Source organism: Lonchura striata, chromosome 12, assembly GCF_046129695.1.
Source record: "Lonchura striata isolate bLonStr1 chromosome 12, bLonStr1.mat, whole genome shotgun sequence".
Lineage (NCBI taxonomy): Eukaryota > Metazoa > Chordata > Aves > Passeriformes > Estrildidae > Lonchura > Lonchura striata.
The window spans coordinates 10138730-10162468 of record NC_134614.1 but is presented as its reverse complement, the minus strand read 5'-3'; the positions used below and the strand labels follow the sequence as shown (position 1 = coordinate 10162468).

At 54.3% G+C, this 23739-nt stretch overlaps 2 protein-coding genes across 3 annotated transcripts in view; one reads left to right on the top strand and one right to left on the bottom strand.

Annotated features, from left to right (window-relative positions):
- Positions 1-1571: 1571 nt before the first annotated feature.
- On the top strand, positions 1572-13459 carry BAP1 (BRCA1 associated deubiquitinase 1). Of its 2 annotated transcripts, none has more exons than XM_021533556.3 (17): positions 1572-1676; positions 3930-3959; positions 4058-4112; positions 4764-4896; positions 5280-5399; positions 5869-5930; positions 6001-6143; positions 6698-6776; positions 7426-7549; positions 7859-7976; positions 8345-8532; positions 8879-9012; positions 9614-10086; positions 10208-10311; positions 11058-11150; positions 11664-11736; positions 12016-13459. In XM_021533556.3, the coding sequence occupies exons 1-17, from the start codon at positions 1640-1642 to the stop codon at positions 12147-12149; spliced, it is 2100 nt and encodes a 699-aa protein (XP_021389231.1). In that variant the 5' UTR covers positions 1572-1639; the 3' UTR covers positions 12150-13459. The 2 variants fall into 2 exon arrangements, with proteins under 2 accessions (XP_021389231.1, XP_021389220.1); XM_021533545.3 differs by having other exon boundaries at positions 10208-10365.
- Positions 13460-13740: 281 nt separating this feature from the next.
- DNAH1 (dynein axonemal heavy chain 1) overlaps positions 13741-23739 on the bottom strand; it is a 71598-nt gene continuing 61599 nt past the window's right edge. Inside the window, exons 59-79 of the mRNA XM_077786093.1 lie at positions 23343-23474; positions 23002-23127; positions 22491-22610; positions 21536-21685; positions 20970-21130; positions 20627-20852; positions 20346-20541; positions 19990-20141; positions 19308-19508; positions 18801-18941; positions 18210-18368; positions 17666-17797; positions 17309-17569; positions 16706-16885; positions 16451-16627; positions 16101-16271; positions 15772-15902; positions 15290-15434; positions 14833-15039; positions 14229-14463; positions 13741-13862 (exon numbers count right to left, since the gene is read on the bottom strand). Of these exons, the coding sequence (XP_077642219.1) occupies positions 13741-13862; positions 14229-14463; positions 14833-15039; positions 15290-15434; positions 15772-15902; positions 16101-16271; positions 16451-16627; positions 16706-16885; positions 17309-17569; positions 17666-17797; positions 18210-18368; positions 18801-18941; positions 19308-19508; positions 19990-20141; positions 20346-20541; positions 20627-20852; positions 20970-21130; positions 21536-21685; positions 22491-22610; positions 23002-23127; positions 23343-23474 (3525 nt within the window). The remainder of the gene's footprint in view (positions 13863-14228; positions 14464-14832; positions 15040-15289; positions 15435-15771; positions 15903-16100; positions 16272-16450; positions 16628-16705; positions 16886-17308; positions 17570-17665; positions 17798-18209; positions 18369-18800; positions 18942-19307; positions 19509-19989; positions 20142-20345; positions 20542-20626; positions 20853-20969; positions 21131-21535; positions 21686-22490; positions 22611-23001; positions 23128-23342; positions 23475-23739) is intronic.

Below are 23739 nucleotides of genomic sequence, written 5' to 3'. Positions count from 1 at the left end.
CCTGCCAGCCCCCGGGGCGGCCAAAGGCAGCTGCTGGGCAGGTCAGGGCTGGCAGCAGCCCTCACAGCCCGGCACGCAGCTACAGAACCCCCGGGGCTGGAAGAGAGCCCCGAGATCTCCCCTGTGCCCGACACTGCCCTGTCACCGGACCGGCCAGCCTTGCCCCGAACTCCTCCAGGGACAGTGGCCCCACACCTCCCCGAGCAGCCTGTTCCAATGCCTGATCACCTCTGCCGTGATGAAATCCTTCCTGATGTCCAGCACGAACCTCCCTCGCTGCAGCTTATGACTGCGTGCCTCTCATCTCGTCTTTAGCTGCTTGGGAGGAGAGGCTGGGCGGTACAGCCCCTCACCAACAGGACAGGCTGCTGAGCCTGAGCCCCATCATCATCCCCAAACAACCCCACAGACAAACAACACAACCCCACCAGGCAGATGCACCCATACTATTTTTCCTGCTATTTCTTTCCCCCAACATGCAGATTTTCAGAGCCCCTGTTACGAGTACTAGACATCCAACAGCCCTGGCTGTTGCAAATTCCGGCAGAGACCTCCGCCCCCAGCAGTGCTGTGAAGTGTTACAGTGAGCACATCGTCTTTGAGGCACAGGGGCAGAACAGAACTCTGCACTCGAATATTCGAGTACCACAATGAAGTATTCAAAGTATTCGAGTACCACAATGTCTAGAGAATTACAAGCATAAAGTTGACAACCGTGTGTGAATAGCTAAATTCCCCAGACAATAAAGGAAAGTAGCAGCATACAGTGAGGAAAGGGAGACAAGAGAGGCTGGAAATCAGTCACCAGAAAACACAGAGGAGTGAGATGTGACAAACCCTATTGCTTTAGAGGTAATAAACTCTGGACATCCATCCTTCCTGCACATGCTATGCCAGAAAGAATGTGAAAAACACGTGCACTCTCCTGTGAAAATTTAAAGTTTAATGGAGGACAATAGAAGACAAAGACCATAAAACAAAGATTTTTATGGCCAGGTGTGTCTTAGCCAAAAGCACACCTGCTAGCTTGGAAACACCCCTTATACACCATTTGCCATGGCATCAGCCTGTTACATATTCATAAGCAATTATGCATAGTAAACTTTTCCTCAAGTTATTTTACATATTCCAAGAACTGTTTAGCATGGCTCCACCTCGGTTCCACCTTTTTAGAGCACGCGTATTCCTTGGTTGTGGTTTTAGTTGTTTTTTATCATCACCTGCAGTTTCTGGTCCGCGGCCCGCAGTGCGTTCAGAGGGTGAGTGCTGATGGTTGGCAGATCTGTACAGGTGTCCTCATCCTGTGTCCACTGGCTGTTATCCCACCCAAGCAGGCATTCTAACACAAGCATACTTACATCACCTGTTTCACCCAGCTTAATTAACCACAGAAATAAAACCCGTATCTTTACAACAAGGGTAGTTTAGCACCACACAAGCGAAATGCACTCTGCAAAGCCAACTTTATAACAGGTATCGAGAGCAGGGACAGCGCCGCGCGCCGCGGGCAGCAGCTGCGGCAGCGTTCCCGGGCTCTGCGCGCGCCCCGTGACGTCACCGCGCCGTGACGCACGGCCGCGAGCGACGGCGGGGCCCGCGGTGGGGCCGGACATGGCGGCGCGGCCCGGCCCGCGGGAAGATGAATAAGGGCTGGCTGGAGCTGGAGAGCGACCCCGGTGAGCGCCGGCACCGCGCCGCACCGCGGCGGGGGCGGGCCGAGCACAGCCCGGCGCTCCCGGGGACACACGGGCAGCGCGGCCTGGCTGGGGGGACGTGGGGGACGGGTGAGGGAGGCTGCAAGGGGCAGCCTGGGGGTGGTTGTGGTGCACGGGTGGAGTTTTGGGGGGGCTGGGGATGGGAGGGGAGCTGGTGAAGTTTGGAGGGGCTGCGGGTAAGGGGCGTGCAGGTGAAGTTTTGGGGGGCTGCGGGTGCATCGGTGAAGTTGTGGCGGTGTGGGTGTACAGGTGGAGCTTTGGGGACTGAGATGTGGGGTGCAGGCCTAGAGTACGGGGGTGCAGGAGAGGTCGGCATGGGGAAGCTGGGAGCAGGACGGTCACGGGTGTCCCCGGCCGCTGCCTTGGGGTGGCTTCTGTGGTGGAATGATGGAGTTGTTTCGTGGGTCGGGATTTCAGGGCCAAAGCTGCCGTTGTTTGAAATGTTGCTTTAACCCTCTGAGTCACTGTAGTGTGGAATGGGATTGTCCTGTGCAAGGCTGGCAGCTGCTCTCTAGGATGGGGTGGTGAGTTTCTGGGGCTGTGGGTGAGGAAATGTGACTTCTGGAATTATCCTTGTCTCTTGCGCTCAGCAAAGGATTCTGTCTGGTGTTGGTGTCCCAGTCACCCTCAGTTTTGCTGCTCTTTATTCTCCTTACTGGTACTTGGAAAATGCTGAAATCATTCCCCTCCTGGCTTTCATCATGGCAAAAAGTCCCAGGACATGGTTTGGATTCTCACAGCTGGGAAGGAAGGTTATTTGCCTGGGGGACAATCTGTCTGGGCAGAGGCAGTTTGGATGCAGGGGTGGCAGCTGGGACAGATGTTAGGAGTGATCATGTGCTGCTCTCAGCTTCCAGCACATCCCACTAGCTGAATATCTCCCCACTGGCTCTACTGGGGGCTTGGGGTGAAATCTCTGGGTACTCTGGTGGTCAGGAAGGGTTAGTGGATCCAGGTTTGGGCTGGCTGGGGAAGAGAGCCTTGGGGACATCCAGGCTGCTGGCATAGTGTTGTGTGTGCTTGTGGACATCAGAATGAGTCCAGCCCACACATAGAACATGGCATGGGTGTTGGAGTGTTCCAGGAGATGTGTCAGCAGCAGGACTGTGCCTTCTGTGCACGCTGAGGTAAAATGAAATACTGAAATATGCCAGAGAAAAAAGGGGTTGGAAGGGACCAGGAAGGTGATGGAGTTTGGTGTGATGGCCTGGCCTCACACTTGTTTGAAGCATGTTATTTCCACAGCATTTTTCTTCTCACTGACAATTTTGTGAGAAATATAGTGTTTTCTGATAATGAAGACTTTTTGCTCCCAGGAATTTCCTCCCTGTTTTAATCATTTCAACTTTAGTGTTGAAGCCCCTTGGGCTCTCCTTAATTGAGCCACATACATCAGGGTCCTTAAATCCATTGCTTACAGGGATGTTTCTCTGGATTTAATCCTTCTTATTGGTATTCCCTGGACTTCCTCCCAGGCTTTCAGCAGCCTTTCTAAGGGAGCTAAAAAAGCAGATTTGTTATTCTAGTCTCGAACTCGCTTACTCCACATGCACAGTGCCTGCCTGAAAATTGGGCTGACTGCCTTTGCTCCAGCATCAGAGTGGCAGCTGCTGCTCAGTTGCTGATGTCTGATAATCCTTGTTTTCTTGTGGTTGTCTCTCTGTCCCTGCTTATGTCCTCCTGAATTTTGTAGCCACTGGAGACAGGCTGTTGGATTTGTTTCCCCCAAAGAGACAGGGAGATGAAGATGAGCTTCTTTCAACCCTCAGACTTCCCTGCAGACCTGTTGCTGTGATCTGGATTTCCCCTCACTGGCTTTCAATAACATGAACAGAAATGATAGTTTTTAAAAATATCTTGTGACATCTTCAGTCATTTTTCTGTCTGGTTTCAGGTGTGTGTCATTTAGGTGCTCCCTGCTGCTGCTGCTCACTTGGCAAACCATCTGCAGTGGGCTCTGGCAGGAAAGAGTTGGTTCAGGTTCTCTTGAGGAAGAGGATGATCAGTGGGGATGAAGGGGTGAAGGGAGTTGGAGCACCTCTGAGCTCAACAGCCCCACTGCTGGGACTTGGTGTGATCCTGGTGCCACTCTGCTGTGGATTTTCTGGCTGTGGCTTGGCCTGGCACCATGTGGGACTCTCAGGGGATGATGACAGTGGATTTCCTCTCTGCTCTCTTCAGCCAGAAGTAACCTGTTGATTTTGTTCTTTTCAGGTCTTTTCACGCTCCTGGTTGAAGATTTTGGTAAGTCCTAGAAACCTTTCTGAGAAATTGGTTTTGTGCCTGAAATTACCTTGTCCTTTCTGGTGGGCCTTACACCAGCTTCTCCCCTTTGTCTGCAGGGGTCAAGGGAGTGCAGGTTGAGGAGATTTATGATCTGCAGAGCAAATGCCAAGGGTGAGTCAGAGGCCTGGGAGTGTGAGTTGTGCTAAGCAGAGTGGTCTGTGGGCCTGGGAACTCATTGCCAGGTGTTCAGAGGGGCCTGTGTGAGCTTGTCTGTCATGGAGGTCAGAGCTGTAAGTAATGGACCAGGTTTGGGGCAGGGGGGGGACATCCTCCAAGGGATTTAACTCTCTCTCACCATGGAGAGATGGTGTGGTTGCAGTGTGAGTTTTCTCCCTGTCCTGGTGATGTGAAAAGGCTTTGAGGCTGTCACTTCTTAAAAGCCATTGCTGAATTCCCCTCAAGAATGAATCCAAGGTAAGTGTAAAGGGAGGGTCATTCGGTGGCCAAGCACTGCAGGTCAGTCAGTGTCCAGAGGGGATTTTCCCATTTCTTTGTCTTCAGCCTCTTAAGACTTGTCAATCCCCAAAGTTTTCAAGCTTGGTTGTAGGCTGAGCATGGAGCATCAGCGCAGGAGTGTCCTCAGTAGTGTGGGGCTGGAACGATTGTGGCAGGGATGGTCACTGCCAAAAAGATGGCACTGGTGGTTCTGCTTTTCCTCTCTCTTTGCTCTGCCTGTGAAACAGAAGGTTGCTGATGCTGGGCAGAGCAGCCCCACTGGTGTGGTTGGTCCAAAGCTCTGCAGCTGCTGCTTTCTCTCTGCAGCCCCGTGTATGGGTTCATCTTCCTGTTCAAGTGGATTGAGGAGCGCCGGTCCCGCCGGAAGGTCTCCACGCTGGTGGATGAGACATCGGTGATCGACGATGACATCGTCAATAACATGTTCTTTGCTCACCAGGTGGGCTCCAGGCCGGGGAAAAGTGTGTGTGGGTGTCTGCTGTGACACCTCGGGAAAGCAATGTGGTACTCAGAGGCTGTGCTGATCGTGAGGGCAACTCCTGTTTCCTGGGAGTGTCTTCCCTGAGCTCCAGGTTGGAGGGAATCCAGTGAGGGCTGGGAGACTATGGCCTGTACTGTGAGCAGATGTTCATGGGGCATGGTGAGGCTCACTCAGTGATACTGATTTCCCTTCTTCCTGTGAGAGCTGAGGTTGGTTCACTGTTCTCACAAGTGCTGATGGTTCTTGTATCAGTGCTTTCAGTTATTATTGTCAACACAGGGATTTTTGAAAGGCTGCCTTGTTCCTGCTGGTTAAGTTGGTCTTTTTTTGTTACTCTTTAGCTGATCCCCAATTCCTGTGCCACCCATGCCCTGCTGAGTGTCCTCCTGAACTGCAACAATGTCGACCTGGGTCCCACCTTGAGCCGCATGAAGGATTTCACCAAAGGCTTTAGCCCTGAGGTAGGGGCAGGGTTGAGCAGGACTGTGCAGGGGTCACACAGGTGGCTCTGCCTCTTGCTCCTCTCTTGGGGTGATGCTCTTCATGAGCATCCTTCCCTGTCCTCTGTGGCTGCACATTGCACCAGGATTGCCTCTTCTCTCTCATATTCCTGCCTTGCCTTGCTCAGAGACTTGGTCCCCTTAGGCTGGGCACAGCAGAGCCTTCTGTCATGTTACTCCCTGTAATCAGAAGTCCTCCTCCCTTCAGACCTATTGTGAAGTCTGTTTTTCCCCAGCCATAATTTATTCAGTAGAAATTGTGTGCTTTTTCCATCTCGGACTTCACCTGTAACTCAGAAGAGTAGGGGATGTGCCTGAGGGTTTCTGTCCTGGTCCTGTGGGTAGATGGAGGGAGGGGGTGGGAAGGTGAAGCATTTTATTTGTTCCCTGTCACTTCTCAGCTGTTCTCCTCTCTTGCTGTTGGCTGCAGAGCAAAGGCTATGCCATCGGCAATGCCCCGGAGCTGGCCAAGGCCCACAACAGCCATGCCAGGTGAGTGAGGGTGTCTGCAGCTGCCTCCCTCTGGAAGAGGCAGACTCTCCATGGCCTCTCTCCCTCACAGGCCCGAGCCACGGCACTTGCCGGAGAAGCAGAATGGGATCAGCGCAGTGCGGACCATGGAGGCTTTTCATTTTGTCAGCTATGTCCCCATCAAGGGACGGCTCTTTGAGCTGGACGGGCTGAAGGTCTATCCCATTGACCACGGTAAGAGCCCATCTGTCCCTGCTTGTTGACACAGGTGAACAGCACCCTGGTGTGTCCCAGTGTATTGTTTTTCATTGCCTCTTAGTGTTAAACCAGCATTAGTGTTGGCTCTCAGACTCCAATGGCTCCCAGATTTGTCCTGAGTTTTGACAGCTGATTTTGGAGCCTGTGTGCTGGGGACTGTGCCTAGAAAGCAGTTATTTTTAAATGCATTGCTTTTGTTTTTCCAGCCTTGTCATTTTCCTTCCAGTTGCTCAGGGACATAAGGTCCTTCAGCTCTGAAATAACTTTATATAACAAGGAGAATTTATTTCCTCACTCTCTCCTTGTGCCAAATAACCATGGTGTGTTGAGACAACTGGTTCAAACAGATCCCACTGGGCTGCCCTGGTTACTCCCTTCTCTTACAACTTGACCATTCTGTCATTCAGGCAGTTATTAATCCCTGCCAGGTTTCTATCTGTCAGTCCCTTTGGTAAGGAACCCATTTCATATACTTGGTTTACTTAAGCATGGCCTGCTTTGCTAAGTCCAGCTGTGTCTTGTTATCACAGGGCCATGGGCAGATGACGAGGAATGGACAGACAAAGCCAGGAGAGTGATCATGGAGCGCATTGGCCTGGCCACTGCAGGGTAATGTCCTGGCCCATGGGGCAAGCACTGGCGCCTTGCCATAAAGCCCTGGATTATTTGTACTGTGGTTTCTGAGTGGCAGGTTGTGCAAGTGGGGGTGGAGGTTGCCTATGGAGAGGTGCAGGTGCTCTGCCCCTTTCCTTCTGCCTGCAGAGCCTGCATTCCCTGTCTGGTGCAGCGTCCCTGCAAATGCTGCACAATGTTAAGAGTGGCCTGGTTAGTCTGTTTTAGCTCAAGTCCATAGGAGGAGGAGTGGTGCTTCTGGTCTTGAGCTGTGCCTCTTGGATGCTTGGGCATGAGGGTGACAGCACTGGCCTAGGTTGCCTAAAGATGTTGTGGCATCTCCATCTCTGGAGCTATTCAGAAGCTGTCTGGATGTTGTCCTGTGACCAGCTCTGGGTGATACTGCTGGAGCAGGGACTAGAGCATATGACTCTCATGGGTCTCTTCCCACCTCAGCTAACGCGTGACTCTTGAGAGTCTACTGTGTGGTAGCTGAAGAAACCTTGTACTGCTTCATCGGCCGCTGTGAGGTTGACTTGGTTTTGGGGAGAAGCCTTGGATGTGTTGGTGTTAAATGCCTGGGCAGGAGGTGGGGATAAGGCTGTCACCACAATCCCGTGGCTGAGGGCTGCTGCCCTTCCTGCAGGGAGCCGTACCACGACATCCGCTTCAACCTGATGGCCGTGGTGCCTGACCGGAGGATGAAGTACGAGTCCAAACTGCACATCCTGAAGATGAACCGCCAGACTGTGCTGGAGGCCTTGCAGCAGGTAGGACAGCCCAGGCCTTGAGTGCAAGACTGGTGGGGTGAATAGGCTTTTTCAGGCCATCTACTTATGCTGTCAGGGCCCTGGTTTTATGCGTTTTGTTTGGCCTTGGGAAAATTCTTATGGGAAGAGGACATAGCCTCACTGCTTGGCCATTGCCGCTCATCTGGGAGGTGGTTCACCTGTGTTGTTTGTGTGCCTGGGCACTTGGTGTTTGCTCACCCTCAAGAGCTTTGCAGTGCTTGAGCGGGAAGGATGTGGTTTGGGTCATTGCTGGTTCAGCATGCAGCTTCTATGTCATTTGCTTTAAAGCTTATCCGAGTAACTCAGCCTGAGCTGATCCAGACCCAGAAGTCTCAGGAGTCTCAGCCTGGTGAAGAAGCAAAGCCAGTCAGCAGCAAGACTGTGACTCCAGAAAGCACTCATCCAGGTAGGACCTTGTACCAGCAGTGTTGCCAGCCTGGCCTGCCATGGAGTGAGCACAGGGTGGTGACAACAGCTGGCTGACCTGGGGCTTGGGGCAGTTTTATTGTCAGCTTCACTTTCTTTTCTGTGAGCCCTGCTCCATGTGCACTGTGCTGGGGTATGGTGATGCCTGCGTGTCTGGGGCTGTGTTGGAGGGTGCGAAGCTTGAAAGTGGGAGGGCGGCAGCTTGGGGACACCTATGACAGATGGAGGTGGTTGTGGTGGTCTGGGAGAGTGCAAGAGCTCTTCTCTCACCTGGGTGAGTAAGGGGTGGTAGAGGACATGGAGTAAAAGGTGATGGTAATAAAAGGCTGTACTGTGCTTGTGTGGCAGATGGCACCGATGAACCCACCAGCCAGGGCCACCCCACGGCCACACAGAGCCCACCCAGCAAATCCAAACCGGTGCCAAAGACAGCAGCGAGCGGCATCAATGGGGCTCCTCCAGCAAACCCCAACCCCATTGTGCAGAGACTGCCAGCCTTCCTGGATAACCACAACTATGCCAAGTCCCCCATGCAGGTAGGCTGAAGTGCCAGGCTAGCGGCACACCTGATTCAAGCTGAGCTCTTTGCCTGCAGTCCCTCCCCTCTGTGGGACCACAGCTGTCAGCTGGCCTAAGCCCAGCCCTGCCTTGCAGCCAGACTGGCCCAGCACTAACCCAGGCTGGGAGGGGAGAGGGTAAATAAAGACTGACCTGACAAAGGAGGTTTACCTTAATGTGTGTAAACTGAGCAAAAATGTGGAAGGGTTCCTGTTTCCTCTCAAAAGAGCCAAGTCCTGGTGCTGGGCCGGACCAAGGATGAGTCCAGTGGGTTCTTCCTCTTTGTCCTGCTGCCTGCAGGCCTTCAGCAATGGTGTATTGCAGGAGGAGGAAGACCTTGCGGCAGGAGTGGGTCGCAACCGGGTCCCAGTCCGACAGCACCAGCAGTACTCGGATGATGAGGATGACTATGATGATGATGAGGAGGAGGAAGTTCGTAGCACCAACTCAGCCATCAGGTGACAGCTTGAACTGTGGTTTGGAGACGGGAGCTGACATTTGCAGAACCATCAGCAAGGACTTCCCTCACCTCCTTCCTTAGATCTTGATAATTCCATTCTTATCTTCACCTGCTATTTTACTTTCACTCACTAGGTTTTGTAAAGTCCTACTGTAGCTCTTTAAAGCCAACTCTGAATTTCAGTTGCTCTGAGAGTAACTGTGTATTGGCAGCAGGCTTTGGGGATTTAAGGAACCTAGGTTCCACAGTGCTGATTGCCAGTTCAGCTCCTGGTGACAGTGTTGGTGTGCTTGGACTGCTGCTGAGGCCAGGAAGTTTGAATCACAGCAAGGGAGCACTGGGGGCTTTGGAAGAAGAGCGGGGGGTACACAGTACCCTGTGTCTCCCAGCAGTGTAGGGTTCCCCGGGCCTGAGTGGCTCAGTGGTGCTGAGGTGCTGCAAGAGAAGCTGGTGGCACTGGGGGTGATGTTGAAGTCTTTCAGACCTTGTTTCATGCCAGCAGGCAGCCTGGATTGCTGAGCGCAGAGCTGGCAGTGTCCATGGTGGGCCCCCACCTCTTTCCACCAGCTAATCACTTTCCCTGCTGTGTTTCTGGGCAGGTACAAGAGGAAAGGGCAAGTGAAGCAAGAGCACGTGGCAGGGGCTGCAGATGGCCAGCTCTCTGTCCTGCAGCCCAACACCATCAACGTCCTGGCTGAGAAGCTGAAGGAATCTCAAAAGGATCTTTCCATTCCCCTGTCCATCAAGACGAGCGGCGGAGGTGCTGCCGTGGCAGTGGTCACCCACTCCCAGCCCTCCCCCACCCCCAGCAACGAGAGCACGGACACGGCCTCCGAGATCGGCAGCGCCTTCAACTCCCCGCTGCGCTCTCCCATCCGCTCGGCCAACCCCACGCGCCCCTCCAGCCCCGTCACCTCGCACATCTCCAAGGTGCTGTTCGGTGAGGAGGACGGGCTGCTGCGCCTTGACTGCATGCGCTACAACCGGGCTGTCAGGGACCTGGGGCCCATTGTCAGCTCCGGGCTGCTGCACCTCACCGAGGACGGCGTCTTCTGCCCGCTGGCTGCTGCAGGTGAGTGCCTGCTTTAGGGGCGTGGTGTCTTGCCTGGGGTGTCAGGACAGTGTCCTTTGACTTCAGGGATGGATGCCACCCCTTTGTGGTGGCTCCTAACACTTCCTTCCCCTGTGTGTAGATGGGAAAAACTCTCCCTCTTCAATCAAACCCGGTGAAGAGGCCCCGGTTGCGATCAAACTGGAGGAGAAGGAGGGCAGTGAGGCCAGTGACAGCAAAGAGAAGGTGGGACTTGGCAGGACCAGTGATCACCCTGGGGGGGAAAAGTATTCTCCCAAGGTGAGTTTTGTGCTGCGACAGCCCTGGGAACGTGGAGCTCACCCGGAGGCGCAGCGGCGCTGGCAGTGACTGAACTGCATGTGCACGGTGTCCCCTCGCGTGTCGTCGCAGCCGTGCCTCGAGGCACAGGGCAGTGCAGGTTTTGTGCCTTGCGTCATCTCGGGGACCTTTGCTTTGGTAGTGGGCACAGACTCTCTCTGTAGCTGAGATGTTCAGCTTGCTGTGCTCCCTTCTGGGCCACAAGCTGGTGGGACCCCAAGTCCAGCCCACTGGTAACTTCACAGCCTGTCTGTGCCCTCCAGCTAGGGGCAGAACGAGGCTCAGGCAGCACAAGTGCACCAAGGGCTGCTTGGAGGAGAGCTGGGTAGAAACTGCTATTCCAAAGAGAATTCTTCAGATTTTGTTTTTGAGGGGAACCAGGCCCTGGGGGTGGAGGCGGGGGGAGGTGGATTCTGGCACACAGGCAGCCCTTCCCCTGTCCCAAAACCTTGGGGCTGGGACAGAACCGACTTTCCCTGGGGTTAGCCATAGTGAATTCCCAACAATGAACTGATCTCCTTGTTTTCCCCTGGCGACTGTTTTTCCTTTGATGAATCATCCCTCTCCTAGCACAGAGATGAGCACCTGCCAGCTCACCCTGCTGGCTCCTTGCTGGGTCCATGCTCATGTTTGGTCTGCTTGATCCCCGGTAGGAGCTGCTGGCGCTGCTCAAGTGTGTGGAAGCAGAGATTGCAAACTATGAGGCCTGCCTGAAGGAGGAGGTAGAGAAGAGGAAGAAATTCAAGGTGTGCTGCTGGCTTGTTGGCTCTGCTGATTTAGCTATTTGTCTGGGGTGGTTTTATGTAAAAATGGAGGGAGAGTGGTTCAGCTGAGAATGGTGATGAGGAGCATTCAGAGTCTCTTCCCTATTACCAAACAGCCCACTGAGGCAGACCTGTTACCAGGACAGACCACAGCCCTGAGCCAGCACTGGCAGTCTGGTGGAGGGTGATACAGTGCTGGGATGAACATCAGCACTGATAGGAGGCAGGGGGGAGACAGCAGAGATACCTCTCCTGCCCACCTTCACCTCTTCCTAGCTGCTCTTTGTGGAACATGCTGGCATCTGGACTGGGATGTAGACAGTCCCAGTTTTGCACTGGCCCAAGATAGGCTGGGAGGTGGGTCCCTTCCTGCTTCAGTCTGCCTAGTCTGTGGGCTTGGCCAGGCATGCCAGTTCTTTGTCCCCTGTTAAGCTTGAATCCTCCCTTCTCCCTGCTCCCTGCTTGTGGCTTATTTGTGGATTTGTCTCTTCGTAGATTGATGACCAGAGGAGAACCCACAACTACGACGAGTTCATCTGTACCTTCATATCCATGCTGGCCCAGGAAGGTGAGCCATGCTCAAAGGGCAAAGGGTTTGGGGAGCTGCACTGAGTGTGGTGGAGCAGCAGCTGGGAGCCTGGGCTGCTCACCTTGTCTGGCTTCCTGTTTAGGCCAGGCTTGGAGCACAGGCTGACGCTCCATCTGGGGAGCCACAGATCTCTGCTTTCTCTTCCATTTTATAGTCCCAAGAGGTGCCCATTGATGGCTTTTGAGTGAGAGGGGCAGGGCTGCCCTCTGGCATGGGTAATCCCAGCCCTCCAGGCCCATGTGTGTGCTCTCCCTGCAGGCATGCTGGCCAGCCTCGTGGAGCAGAACATCTCCGTGCGCAGGCGGCAGGGAGTCAGCATCGGCCGCCTGCACAAGCAGAGGAAGCCGGACCGCCGGAAACGCTCGCGCCCCTACAAAGCCAAGCGCCAGTAGCCACAGAGCCAAGACTGGGAAACAGCAGTTGGGCTTTGTGGCTTTGGGCACTGGTACTTGGATTTATGTTACCTTTTGCCCAAGGAAGAGGGACCACAGTGACAAGCCCTCTGCCCAGGTGGAGCCTGGGGACAAAGGGAAATCGGGTTTTTCTCGGTGCCTAAGCTGTGAAAGGCAAGAACCTGTCTGGAGGAGTCCCTGCAGCAGAAGGAAGTCTGGAGTGCTCAGCTGCCTGACCATGCCACGGCAGCAGCCAGATGTTATCAGCTCTGTCTCAGCACCCTGGCTGAGGATGTGACTGGAGGGAAAGAGCCCACACTGCTGGGGATGGGTCTGGCATTGTGGGAACGCTGGCAATGTCCATGTGAAGCTGTGCTGGCCACAGCTGGCTGTGGCTTGTGTCCTCCAGCATCTGGGCCTTCAGCTCTGTGCTTCCCTGGGATGTTCATGTCTGTGTTTTCTATCCTTCTCCCTCCCTTCCCCAAACATTTTTGGTCCTAACCCAGACTTTGGCCATTCTTAGCAAAGTGGCTCCAGGACAGAGTTGCTTCTGCACCCACCCCATGCTGCACTGCCCAGTGCCCAGTGCTGGCTGAGCTCCTGAGGAGGGTGACACCTTCCCCATGTAGCTTGGCTCCCCAGTGGGCCATGGCAGCTCTGTTGCTGGATGAGGGTGGGTAGGCTTGTCTGTGGAGCTGGGCCTTGTCCCCAGCCTTCTGTGGTGGTGCTGGGGGTGGCCTGTGCCTCTTGCTGCCCTGGCTGCTCTCCTTGGGACCAGCTCTGTGGCCCTGGCAATGCCTGTGGGTCACACAGCATTGCACCAGGCCCCAGAAAAACCCCATGAATTATGATCAGACCAGGTGCTTATGGTGGCCTTGGTGGTGCTGGGCATGGCATGAGGGTGGACACTGGCTGTGGCTTGGTGAAGTCTCTTGGTAGGGGGAGATGTGGCTGGTTGCTGCAATGGTGGAGGTGGGATGGGGGCAGCACATCTCTTCCCCCTGGCTGGCTGCTAACCAGAGTTTGCTGGTACAGCCTGGCTGCCTCTTGCCTCCTGCCAGCCCCCAGGAGCCTGGCAGAAATCTGAGATACCAGAGGTGAGCACTGCTCTCCAGCACTGTCCTGGGGAGGAGCTGCCACAGGAGAGGACTGAATTATTTCAATATGTGTGCAGATCTTGACTATGGAATGAAATAGTTCTTTTGTATTTGTTGAAGGAAAGAAAATCCTTCTGTCTCTTGCTGTGTCTACTATCAAGTGCTGTAAATAATGGATCTGTCTGAAGGAATAAAGCTATCCTGTAATGGCCAGCCACAGAAGAGGTGTGTGAGGGAAGGGGGTGGGGGGCAGCGGGGCTGGGAGCACCACATGCCAGCTCCAGGCACTGTTATCCCTGCTGGCAGCTCTCCCATGGTGCAGATTTGATGTAAGCAGGGGGAGTGCAACGACACCAGACTCCATTTATTGACACACCTCAACAGGGGAAGGGCAGGACTCACCTCAACAGGAGGGCAGGAGGAGAGGGGGGCAGCAGCCCGGCCCAGGCCCTCAACTGCAGTGTGGTCCTGGGCTGGCTCACTGCATTTGCTGGCTAAAAGTCCAGGGCACAGATCAACGCTGTGCCCCGTTTGATCCAGTGCTTCTCTGGCTTGTCCGTAGGGATCTCCACAGCAATCACGTAGTTGGTGGAGTGGCCCGTTGTTGACAACGTGCCTGTAATGGGGAAAGCAAGGGCGAGAGGGTGGTGCTGCTGCACGCTGACCAGGGAATCTCAGACAAGTGACCCTATCCAGGAACTCTTTTCTCCACCCTAAGCCTGATGACTGGCTGACAGGGCTGGGGGAAACAGGCCTGTGGGCTTGAGGGGAGCCTGGCCATGGACACTGCTGCAGAGCCAGGGTGCCTGGCTCCACCATCTCAACCACAGCAGGAGAAATCTTTTCTCCCTGACTGGTCACTGCAAACAGTGCCTTGCTGTACTCCCATGTATGGCAGGAGGAACTCCCTACTGCCCCTCCTGGGCTGCCCCTCCTCCTAGCTGCCCCTGTGCTTCTGGAAGTCTGCCTTTAGGGCACCTACCTGCACGAGTGAGAGTCTTGTAGATGGGGCACAGGTAGGAGCCGGATTCTGGAGGCTTGCGGTTGGGGATAGGCACCAGCCAGATGACAGCCATCTCCGTGTAGAGCTCCTTGGGGCGTGACTCCGCCAGCTTACCCTCAGCGGCGTCCCAGCGGGCACCCTCCAGGAACAAGCCGTGGATGTAGCAGCCCACGTTGGGCTGGTGCGTCAGCTCCTTCACCGACTCCTTCATGACCTGCCATGGGAGGGGCCGCCAGGGCCTCGCTCAAGGTGGGCCCCCGGGGGCTGAGCCCCAAGAAGCTTCTTAAGTAGCTCTAAGTTAAGCCAGCACTGCCAAGAGAGAGCGTGCCCAACTCTCAAAGGGGCAGCCTAGGACAGAGCTGGTGGAGGGAGATGTGAACAGGTCTGAAAGCAGAAGCCACGGCCAGCCTTGGGGAGGTGTCTGGCAAGGTGGGTGGGTGGGTGTATCCAAGCACAAAGAGGATGATAGAGCCATAGGCAGCTCGGTAGGCTGATGGCTTCACCCCTTGGGCAGGTCAGGGCCTTTGTGGCCTTCTAGCAGGAGATTTCAAATAAATTCAGACTCTCCACCTGATTTACTGACCTTAAAACTAAATGAGATGGTGTCGATGGAGATGACAGACTTCCTGGCAAAGTTCTGCAGTGTCCCAGTGAGGAAGGCCTGGGGGAAGAAGAATCCACTGATCCAGAACACAGAGGGAATCCCATGGCTGATCCAGTTCTGCAGGAATTCAATCCGCTGCACCAAGTCGTTCACCCACGATGCCAACGGCTTCAGGGACGGATAGGCCTGTGGGACACCCACAGAGGGAGGTGCTGAATGAAGTCAAGGACAGCCTAGACCTTGTGCCTCAGCTGCTGAGAGCTGCCCAGAGCCCAGGGGCTGGGAACAACTGGGAGCTGCACTAGGCAGGAGACATCTTCATGCCAGGGGACCAAGAGCCAGCTCCATGTGAGACAGCCCAGCTCAGCAGCAGCTAATAACCCACTCCTGGTTTGGGTGAGCTCTGGCAGGCAGCTGGGCTGGCTGGGGCACATACCTTGGCATTCCATATTTCAGGAACAGTGTTGTTGTACAAACTGCTGGCCATCAGCTCCAGCCGAGAAGACATCACAACCAGGCCCTTGAGAGCTTTCAGCAAATCCTTCAGACTTGAGGCAACCTCCTCCAGGAGCTTGTTGTACCTACAGAGAAAGGGCAGAGGGAGCAGAGTGACTCCATCCAGTGGTTTATCACCCACTGCCTGCCCAGAGGGGGTGTGGATCTTTATACACAAGTGAAGCTCCTCCATGTAACTCCCAGCTCCAATCCTCTTCAACAGCTGCTCCCCAAGCCCTAAATTGCTGAGTGTTACAGATGGAGACAGAATCAGGCAAAAGTCTTGGCTGGGACAATACAGTTGTTAAGAGTGACTGCCAGCCCCACTGTTGTGCTCAGTACTGAGGTTCCCCAAAGGTGGGTGGCAGCAGGGGCCTGCACATCTCTGCTGTTCCCTAGGATGTCATCCCATAGGAGTTTTACCTGATCACCTCCTGCACCAGCACTGTGTTCATGGATTCTTCATAGAGCAGCGGGTATTTGTTGATCACTTCCTGCACATTCATAGGATCAGGCAGCTTTGCCAGGATGTCCTTGGAGGTCTCCTCCACAATCTGGAAGGAAAGCAGCAAGTAGCAGCATCCTTCTAATCCACCCCATGGCTGCTGAGAAGGGGGTGAGCTAATACTGGTATGGCAGTGCCATTGCTGGCACCCAGCAGGGAGGGTGGCACCTGCTGAGAGCTGGTGCTTGTGGTCGCTGCCCACACTGGGCACTGGCTGCCAGAGCACTGTCAGACCTGGGACACCCACCTCTTCCCTGCTGCGGCCTCCCAGTGTGATGGTCTTGGGCTGCAGCTGTGAAATGGCTCCCAGCAGTGCAAAGGTCTCGTTCTGAGCGAAGGTGATGTCGGCATTGTCGTGTAAACCAAAGAGCTCCGGGCTGTCGTTAAGAGGCAGGCCCTTGACATATTGGAGGTAGCCCTGGAGAAGAATCCACACAGACTCTGAGACCAAGACCAGCTGAAGATCCCCAGGTTCTTACAAACTTATATTCCCCAAAGGACCTGAAAATGCAGTGCGTTTCAGAGAGGAGAGATCCCCTTTGCACTGTGACAATCCCCCTGGATCTATGAGCTGCAATTTGTGACATGAGTACTTACATTGAGGTCAGAAGATGTGCTGATCTGCTTGTAGATACCTGATTCAGAGTAGGCAAAGTCAGGACTTAAAACCTCAGGTTTGTAGAAATCTTCCAAAATGCTCATGATGCAGCGCCGGTCCCAGTCGTCGGTCACACGGCCGCCGTAGTTGATCTCCCCAGCTGTGTATTTCAGAACCTGCAAGAGACCCCACCACAGTTCTCATCCATGTCTGCATCATGAGCCTGTTCCCTTGCAGGAGGGAAGCTCTCTCACCTTGTAGGGAATTTCTGCATATTCGTTCAAGAACATCTGCAGCTGACTGATGCAGATGCGGAGGTCTCCATCTGTGAACTCATAGGGGATATTGAACCCCAGAGGCCCAAACTTTCTCCTCTCCAGCATGTTGCCATGGAAGAAGCAAAGTGACAGCAACAAAGATTTAAACTCTGTGACCTGTGGGAAACAGGGAGAATTGCTCAGCTTGGAAGGAGACATCCTTGAAGGGAGTCAGGTCCTGCTGGGACCTGGCAGAGCAAATGTGCCAATTCAGGAGTGCCAGCTGGAGCTTGAAGAGGGGGAAACCTCAGTCAGTGCTGCTGTGCTGGGGAAGGCCATGGCTCACTCCTTACTAAAAGAGAGCTGCAAGTGCCCTTATGCCAGGCCTCCAAAATACTGTTGCTTTTGTTTCTCAAAGTAAAACTTCCAAGTGGCCCTTCACAGATGTGAGTTTATCAGAAACACCTCCTTCTCTAGCACATGGATTCCCTAATGGGGAGGAAGATCTATGCCTGGAGAGGAGCAACATCCAGGCAGAAAGCATAGATTGGAGCAGGCACAGAATGAGAACAGCAAGCCAAAGCACAATCTGGGTCTCACCTTGGAGCAAGAATTCAAGAAGTCATCACTGAAACTAATGTAGGACTTGAGCAGGTTGGCCTTGACCCCACGGGGAGGCTCGATGGTCATCTTGGATCCATTCTGGAGAATGGACACAGGGAAGTGGTTGCTCGGTAGACTGGTGAGCCAGAGGCGGAAGTCTGGATGCACCTGGAGGTCCAGAAGGCAGCAAGTGCTCAGAGGGTGCAGACACAGCCCCTGCAGCTGCTCCTGCACTGACCCTCTGGTTCTATAAGGAGCCTATAGATGGGTCTGAACAAGAGCTGGGCTCCTCCCAGGCTCCAGCCTCCTGCCTGTTATCCTCAGAGCAGGCACCTGCTTAGTAAAACATCTCACCTTGCTGGGGTCAATGGCCTCGATGAGTCTCTCCAGTGAAGGCATCCAGCTGGGGGCCAGGTGGCAGTTCTGGAAGAAGACCCAGTTGCCCTGCTCCATGGCACTCTGCAACATGGCTTCAGCACGGGGGCCCTGCAGAGGCAGAAGGGGAGAGCTCAGAGACCCTTCCCATGGTGTGCTGTGTTCCGCTGAGCAGGACAGTGAGGCAGCTCCCTGGAGCTGGCTGGAAGGACCACTGTCCAGAGCTATGACCTGGCTTTGGCCTCACGGCTCAGCTGGATCTTTGATGGCACAGCAAAGGTTTTTTTACAGCTTTTACAAGCCTGTGAGGGAGGATGGAGAGAATAGAAAAACTGCAGATGGATTTGGAAGTTAGAGGGACTGTAGTGGGAGCTGCTGCAGCTTCCACACCAAGGAGGTAGAAGCAGAAGGTTGGTGAGTAAGGGCCCTAGGGCATTGAGGGTGTTTTCACAGTGTTGCAAGCTTGGTGAGGTTGATACAACTGCCAGGACACTGCTGTTCCAGGTATGCACTGACAGCTTACCTGTCCTTGGCCCAGAGAAATGGCAGAGAGCTTTTGTGTGAATTTCATTTCTTCAGCAAACTTGTAGAGGTCGGCAGCGGGGTCAGTGCCTGGGGACAGCACGAACACCAGGGGGGTGGTGGCAGTGGACTCCTTAAACACGACTGAGAGGTCAGTGGTCTGCAACAGAGAGTTGTTTAGAGTGGGAAGGCCATAGTGGAACCATGCAGCACCTCCTCAGCCCTCCTGGCTCCAGCTCTCCTCTAAGGCTTCAGTGTGCTCTTGGGTGCCAAGGCCAGGAACATGATCAGTGAGAACCATGTACAGTTCTCCTCTGGCCACATTCTGGTCAGGTCATTAACCACTTTCCCACTTGTCATTTGAACTCTTCCTTGTACACTGTATCTGTCCCCTCCTACTGTGGTTTAACTGGTGGGCGTCAGAAAGGCTATCCCTCATCTGAGACACAGGTATTTCCCCGTCTGTGGGAGGAACACTGTGGCTGTAAGAGGGGCACAAGCACCCTCACTGCAGTTGGTGGCCCATTTAGCACAAGCTTGAGGCCTCCTGCTCCATTCCTGTCCCCACCAGCACCTGCTCTTGGCTGGTTACCTGTGGCTCAATGAAGCGCTGATCCAGGTTCAGCACCACAAAGTCCTGCATGGCGTTGGTGACCTTGTCTCCACGCAGACACCGCAGAACCAGCAGCTTCTGGAAGGCATCAAGCTCATCTTCCCACTTCCCGGGCAAAGGCTCTCTGCAAAGCAATTAGGTGCATTTTTGGGGAATGTGCCAGATCCCACACTCCACAAGAAGTACCCAAGTTGCCTGCAGGAAGCCATTGGGGCTTCATAAAGGACAAGGACCTTCCAGTCCTGGGGCTGAGGTTGTTGTCTGTAGATCTGAAGCCATAAGCAGGCAAGCCAGAACTGCTTCCACTGGGGAAGCAGCAAATACTGCTGGGGTAGGGCATTGGGATAAGGCTCTGCCTCGGGCAATGGTCACCCATGGGCATAGCACTGCACTGGGAGCAGAGCTGGCACTGTGGCTGTATGAGCTCCTCTTGCTCTCCCAGGGATTTCATGTGCAGTAGAGCTAAGCTGACAAAGCAGGGGACACTTGCCTGTGAGGGCTGAGGCTGTCAAAAATGGTCCTGAACCCTTCAAGGCTGGCTGCAAAATCGTTGTCAAAGCCAGAGAAATTCTTCAAGGTACTTAAGGCCAGGATGTCTCCCCATGCTCTCTCGTTCAGCCAGGTTGGAGCTGGGTTGTCCTTCATCTCCTTTATGGCTCCTCCTGACAGCAGGTACCGCCACTCATCCTGAGAACAGGATAGGATTTAGTAATGGATAACAGCCTACCCACCTGAGCCCACAGCACAGCGTGCCACATCCAATTAAAATCCTGTAGTATTCTTCTGGCTGTTCTCCTGCCAGGTGTGTGTGTGTGTCAAGGAGTAGCTGAGTTGGAGGGTCTGGTGAGATGAACATAGTGACTGCTCAGCTGCCACTCTCTGCTAACCCCTGCCTGCTCCCTCTGAACTCATTAACCTTTGCAGGAGTCTGGCAGCAAACTGGCAAAAGCTGCAGGGGATTCAGGCAGCTCTGCATGTAAGCACAGAGAACAGTTTGAAAGCTGAATAAAGACAGAGGCCCCGTGTTTGTCCAGCAGGCTGCCAAGCCTGTCACTAACCCCAGGAAACAAGGCCCCTTTTCCACACAGCACACAGTTCTAGGGGCTGAACGGGCTGTGCTTGAGGTACCCTGATGGGATCCCTTCCAGGACTGGGGTGACTTGCTCACCATATCGATCCGCCCCTCATTCATCAGGATGCGGGCGCTGACCAGGAAGGCGAACATGAGCTTGTGCTTCTCGAAGAGGCTGCGGCACACGTTGCAGTAGAGACTGAAGGTGATGTAGTTGTTGATGTTCACCACCCGCTCCGTCAGCTCGTCTGTAAAAAAGGCAACAACGAGGCAAGGGTGGTAGGTGCCATGGGGGATGTGGAGGGTGCCCTCCAGGTCAGCTCTGGGCTCCTGGTCATGGAGGCACACCCACACCCTGCCTGGGAAGGACAGGTGCTGCTCCACACGCAGACCGGCTGCAGATGTGGGGTGAAGGAGGGGAGGGGAGGGGAGGGGCTGTTCTGGGCAGGCACCTGCTTTCTCAGAGTTGCGGATCCCCAAGAGGAAGATGTTGAGGAACCACTCGAGTGAATACTGGTACATGGGGTCCACGTTGGACAGGTCTGAGACACAGAAGTAGAGGATCTGCGAGCGGACAGCCACAGGCACATACTGCATGCGGGTGATGTTGATGTCCTTCTCTGTCTGCTCTGCCACCGCCACCTTGGCCTGGAGGACAGAAGCAGTGTCATGGTTGGCGGAGTGCTGGCAGGGGATGCACAGCTGCAGGGGGACAGCACGTTTCACTTCTGACCTGGATCTCTCCTGCCTTCAGCTTGGATGCCTCCAACACCTTGATGAGCTCCAAGTCATCTACAGGGTTTCCTTCGGAAGTGCTGAGTCGATACAGGATCTGGTCTTCTATTTCCTTTAGTTCCTGACGCATCTGGGCATTGCTAACAATTAGCTGGTTTCTGTCTTCTTCTAAGTCAGGCCGCTCTGCAGCCACCACTTCTCCCAACAGCTGGTCTTCCAAGCCACTACAACAAAAGCCATGCAAGTGAGGGTGGCAGGGGAGGGGGCAACATGCCTGAGGGTCTGAGGACTGCAGAATGAGGCTGAGCAGCATGGGCCACTAATGGGGTAAAAGCAGGTACCTGGGTGAGAGGGTGAAGTTGATGAGAGTGAGCTTTGTGGAGACCTCAGGGCTGTAGTGAGGGTTGGGCAGCTTGGTGGTGATGTACATCTTGAAATCATCATGGTAGGGGATCACTGTATCCCCCAGCTTCAGCACGGTGCTGCCTTGCTGTTTGAAGGTCTGTACCAGAGAAGGACAAATACAGGAAGGCTGGGATGGCTACCTCTTGTGAGGGAAGGCATCCTACTCTGCCCTGGGCTCTGCAGTCAGGAGAGTCTGAAGGCTCTCAGGACAGAGGAGCTCCAAACTCCCCTGTGGAACTAAAGGCCTGAACGTGAAGACAGCAGTTGTATTTCATGGCCCTGCCTCCGAGGCAGAGATGCCTGCTGGCAGAAGACCAGTGTGTGCAGGAGGCTGTTGGAGTGTTGGAGCCCTGGCCGAGGCATGGGACTCACTCATCCATGTGAGTTCTGCCTGCCCACAGAGACCTACGAATGCACCCCACCCCATGGCACCCTGGCCAGCTGGCCCCTTACAGCTCAGCCAGGTACCCACTGCCCTCCTTGCCAAGGGGAGACACCAGACCTCTTTCAGCAGGACAGGCTCAAGGACTGGATCCAGCTCCTCGCCAACATTCTCCAGCAGGAAGGGCTTCCCAAAGCTAATGGTATTTTCCAGAGTGGAGAGGAAGTCCCGGTCACTCAGCTTGGACACCTCCAGGCTGTTTGCCCTCTCCTAAAAGGCAGCAGGGGAGGGCAGGGTTTCTGTGGTGTCCTGCCACCTTCACATCCAGCTCTTGTGCACAGTACACCTCTCACTGGCCTGATTTAGCTCCCTGAGGCAGCAGAAATAATATATTTTCTTGCTCAGCTAGATTTTAGCTATTTTGGCAAGTTTATCCCACATCAGCAGGCACTAGAGGCAGCTGAATGAGGCAGCAAAAAAGGGGGGGAAATAGGGACAAGCTCCTTCACAGAGCCATACTCCTCTGGAGCCCCACATTGCTAATTCAGAGCAGAGCCTACAAAGTGAGAACAGGTGGGTGGGAAAAGCTGTCAGGGAGCAAAGCAGGAGCAGCTGCCTCAGCCTCCTGCCTGATCCTTCAAAAGGGCAGAAGAGGTGGTGGTCAGTGTTTTCAGCACTTCGGCAGTAGGGAATGTACTCAGCAGCCAGGTAATGCCACCCTGAGCCCTCTGTGCTAGAAACCTGAAAACCATTATGGGAGATGGTGGTGTTGTTTTGTGAGGCAAAGGCTCCCAGAGTGTTAGTGGACACCCATCAGAGTGGGAATGTGATTTTCTTGCTGCCTTGCTTGCTTATATGAGGGCTCTTCCTGCCCTGTGCTGCTTTCTCTGAAAAGGGAAATCCACCTGGGATGAATGTGGATGTGGAGACTGTCTGGTGCTGATTAGGTTGGGCTGGCACAGCATGGGGTTTTGCAGCTTCAGAGCCCAAAGCCTGAGGTTGCTCTGCACAGTTCCTGACAGAAAGCTGTTTCCCCTATCCTGGCAGATCTGGCTTTCCTCCCCACAGCTCTTACCAGATTCTTGATCCACTTGTTTGCTTGTCCTTGTGGGTCTATGTAGTGATTCCAGCGCAGGGAGAATCGGGTTATTACCCCATTCTCCACGGACAGGGCATCGTTGGGTAAACCAGCAATCTAACAGGGTAGAAAAAGTTGTTGGGACACCTGGTAAGGCACATAGGTGACCAGTGAGAAGCCCTAGCTGCCCTGGCCCCTAAGTGCTCCCAGTGGGTGGACAGGGGATGGTGGTGAAGGTACCTCTGCCAGCAGCCAAGCCCCGGGGTCAGGCTTGGGCAGGCTATGATCAGAGCTTGGCTCTGGGCCTGGCGTTTGTAAAGGAAAAGCCTCAGGACAGCAATTCCAGTTCTGCAGTGTGGAGATACTCAGCCATTATCCATCTACTTGGTGTGAAGGCCTGCCCTTTGGTCCAGGGGATCCTGGTGAATGGTGAGCTGACTGTTTTAGTCTTTGCTTGAGTCCCCTTCTTCCTCAAGTATTGTTTGGTTTGAGTTTTTTTGAAACTTGCCTGCCAGGAGCGGATTTCCACGGGGTCCCCAAGGGTGTTGATGAGGCTTGCATCCTCACTGTGGGGAATGTTGTTTTTGGCCAGCTCCTCCATCCACTCTGTGGACAGTGCTGCACGGTAGTCTCCCTGCCATGAGAAACACCATCATAGCCTTTCTTTCACTTGCAGCTAGTCTGTTGTGAGTATCTAAACCCTCCTGTTCCCATTCAAATGGGCTCTGTGCAGCCTCTTGCACAAGTGGAGAGAGATCCTGGAGGGATCTCGCACCCTTGTGTCTTAGTCCTTTCTCCCTGGCCAGGACAGCAGAGCTGTAAACTGAGTGCTGACCACTGCACACTTACTGTGAAAGGGCCCAGGTAGGCCACAAAGCCAGCTGCAACCAGCACATCCCCAGAGCTATTGTTGATTTTATCATCCAGGCTCTCCACAGTGTCCTGCCAGCGCACCTTCTCATCAGCCAAGCTGTTGATGAGCTGTGGGATAAGTTGCACATGTGAGAGCTGCTGCGAGGTCTAATCTTGTGTCCTGGACCTGCTGCTCTCTGGGTAATGCTGCAGGTGACCTTGGTGACCAGAGGTTGGGGTGCCCCAGACATGTTCTGAATTGTTTGGCTTTAAGCACTCAGTACTGGAATTACTAGGCTGCTTTCAGATGTCCTGGAGACCCATTGTAAACTGAGGAAACTGTGCACAGGAGGACAGCAGCTTTTTACATCAGTACCTGGCTCGCTTAGCTTGC

What these genes read in the sequence shown, in the direction of transcription:
- BAP1 (XM_021533545.3), top strand. Translation starts at nt 1,640, where the DNA reads ATGAATAAGGGCTGGCTGGAGCTGGAGAGCGACCCCG. An exon ending in GGAGCTGGAGAGCGACCCCG is followed by an intron (nt 1,677 to 3,929) that starts GTGAGCGCCGGC and finishes TGTTCTTTTCAG; the next exon opens with GTCTTTTCACGCTCCTGGTT. An exon ending in ACATGTTCTTTGCTCACCAG is followed by an intron (nt 4,897 to 5,279) that starts GTGGGCTCCAGG and finishes GTTACTCTTTAG; the next exon opens with CTGATCCCCAATTCCTGTGC.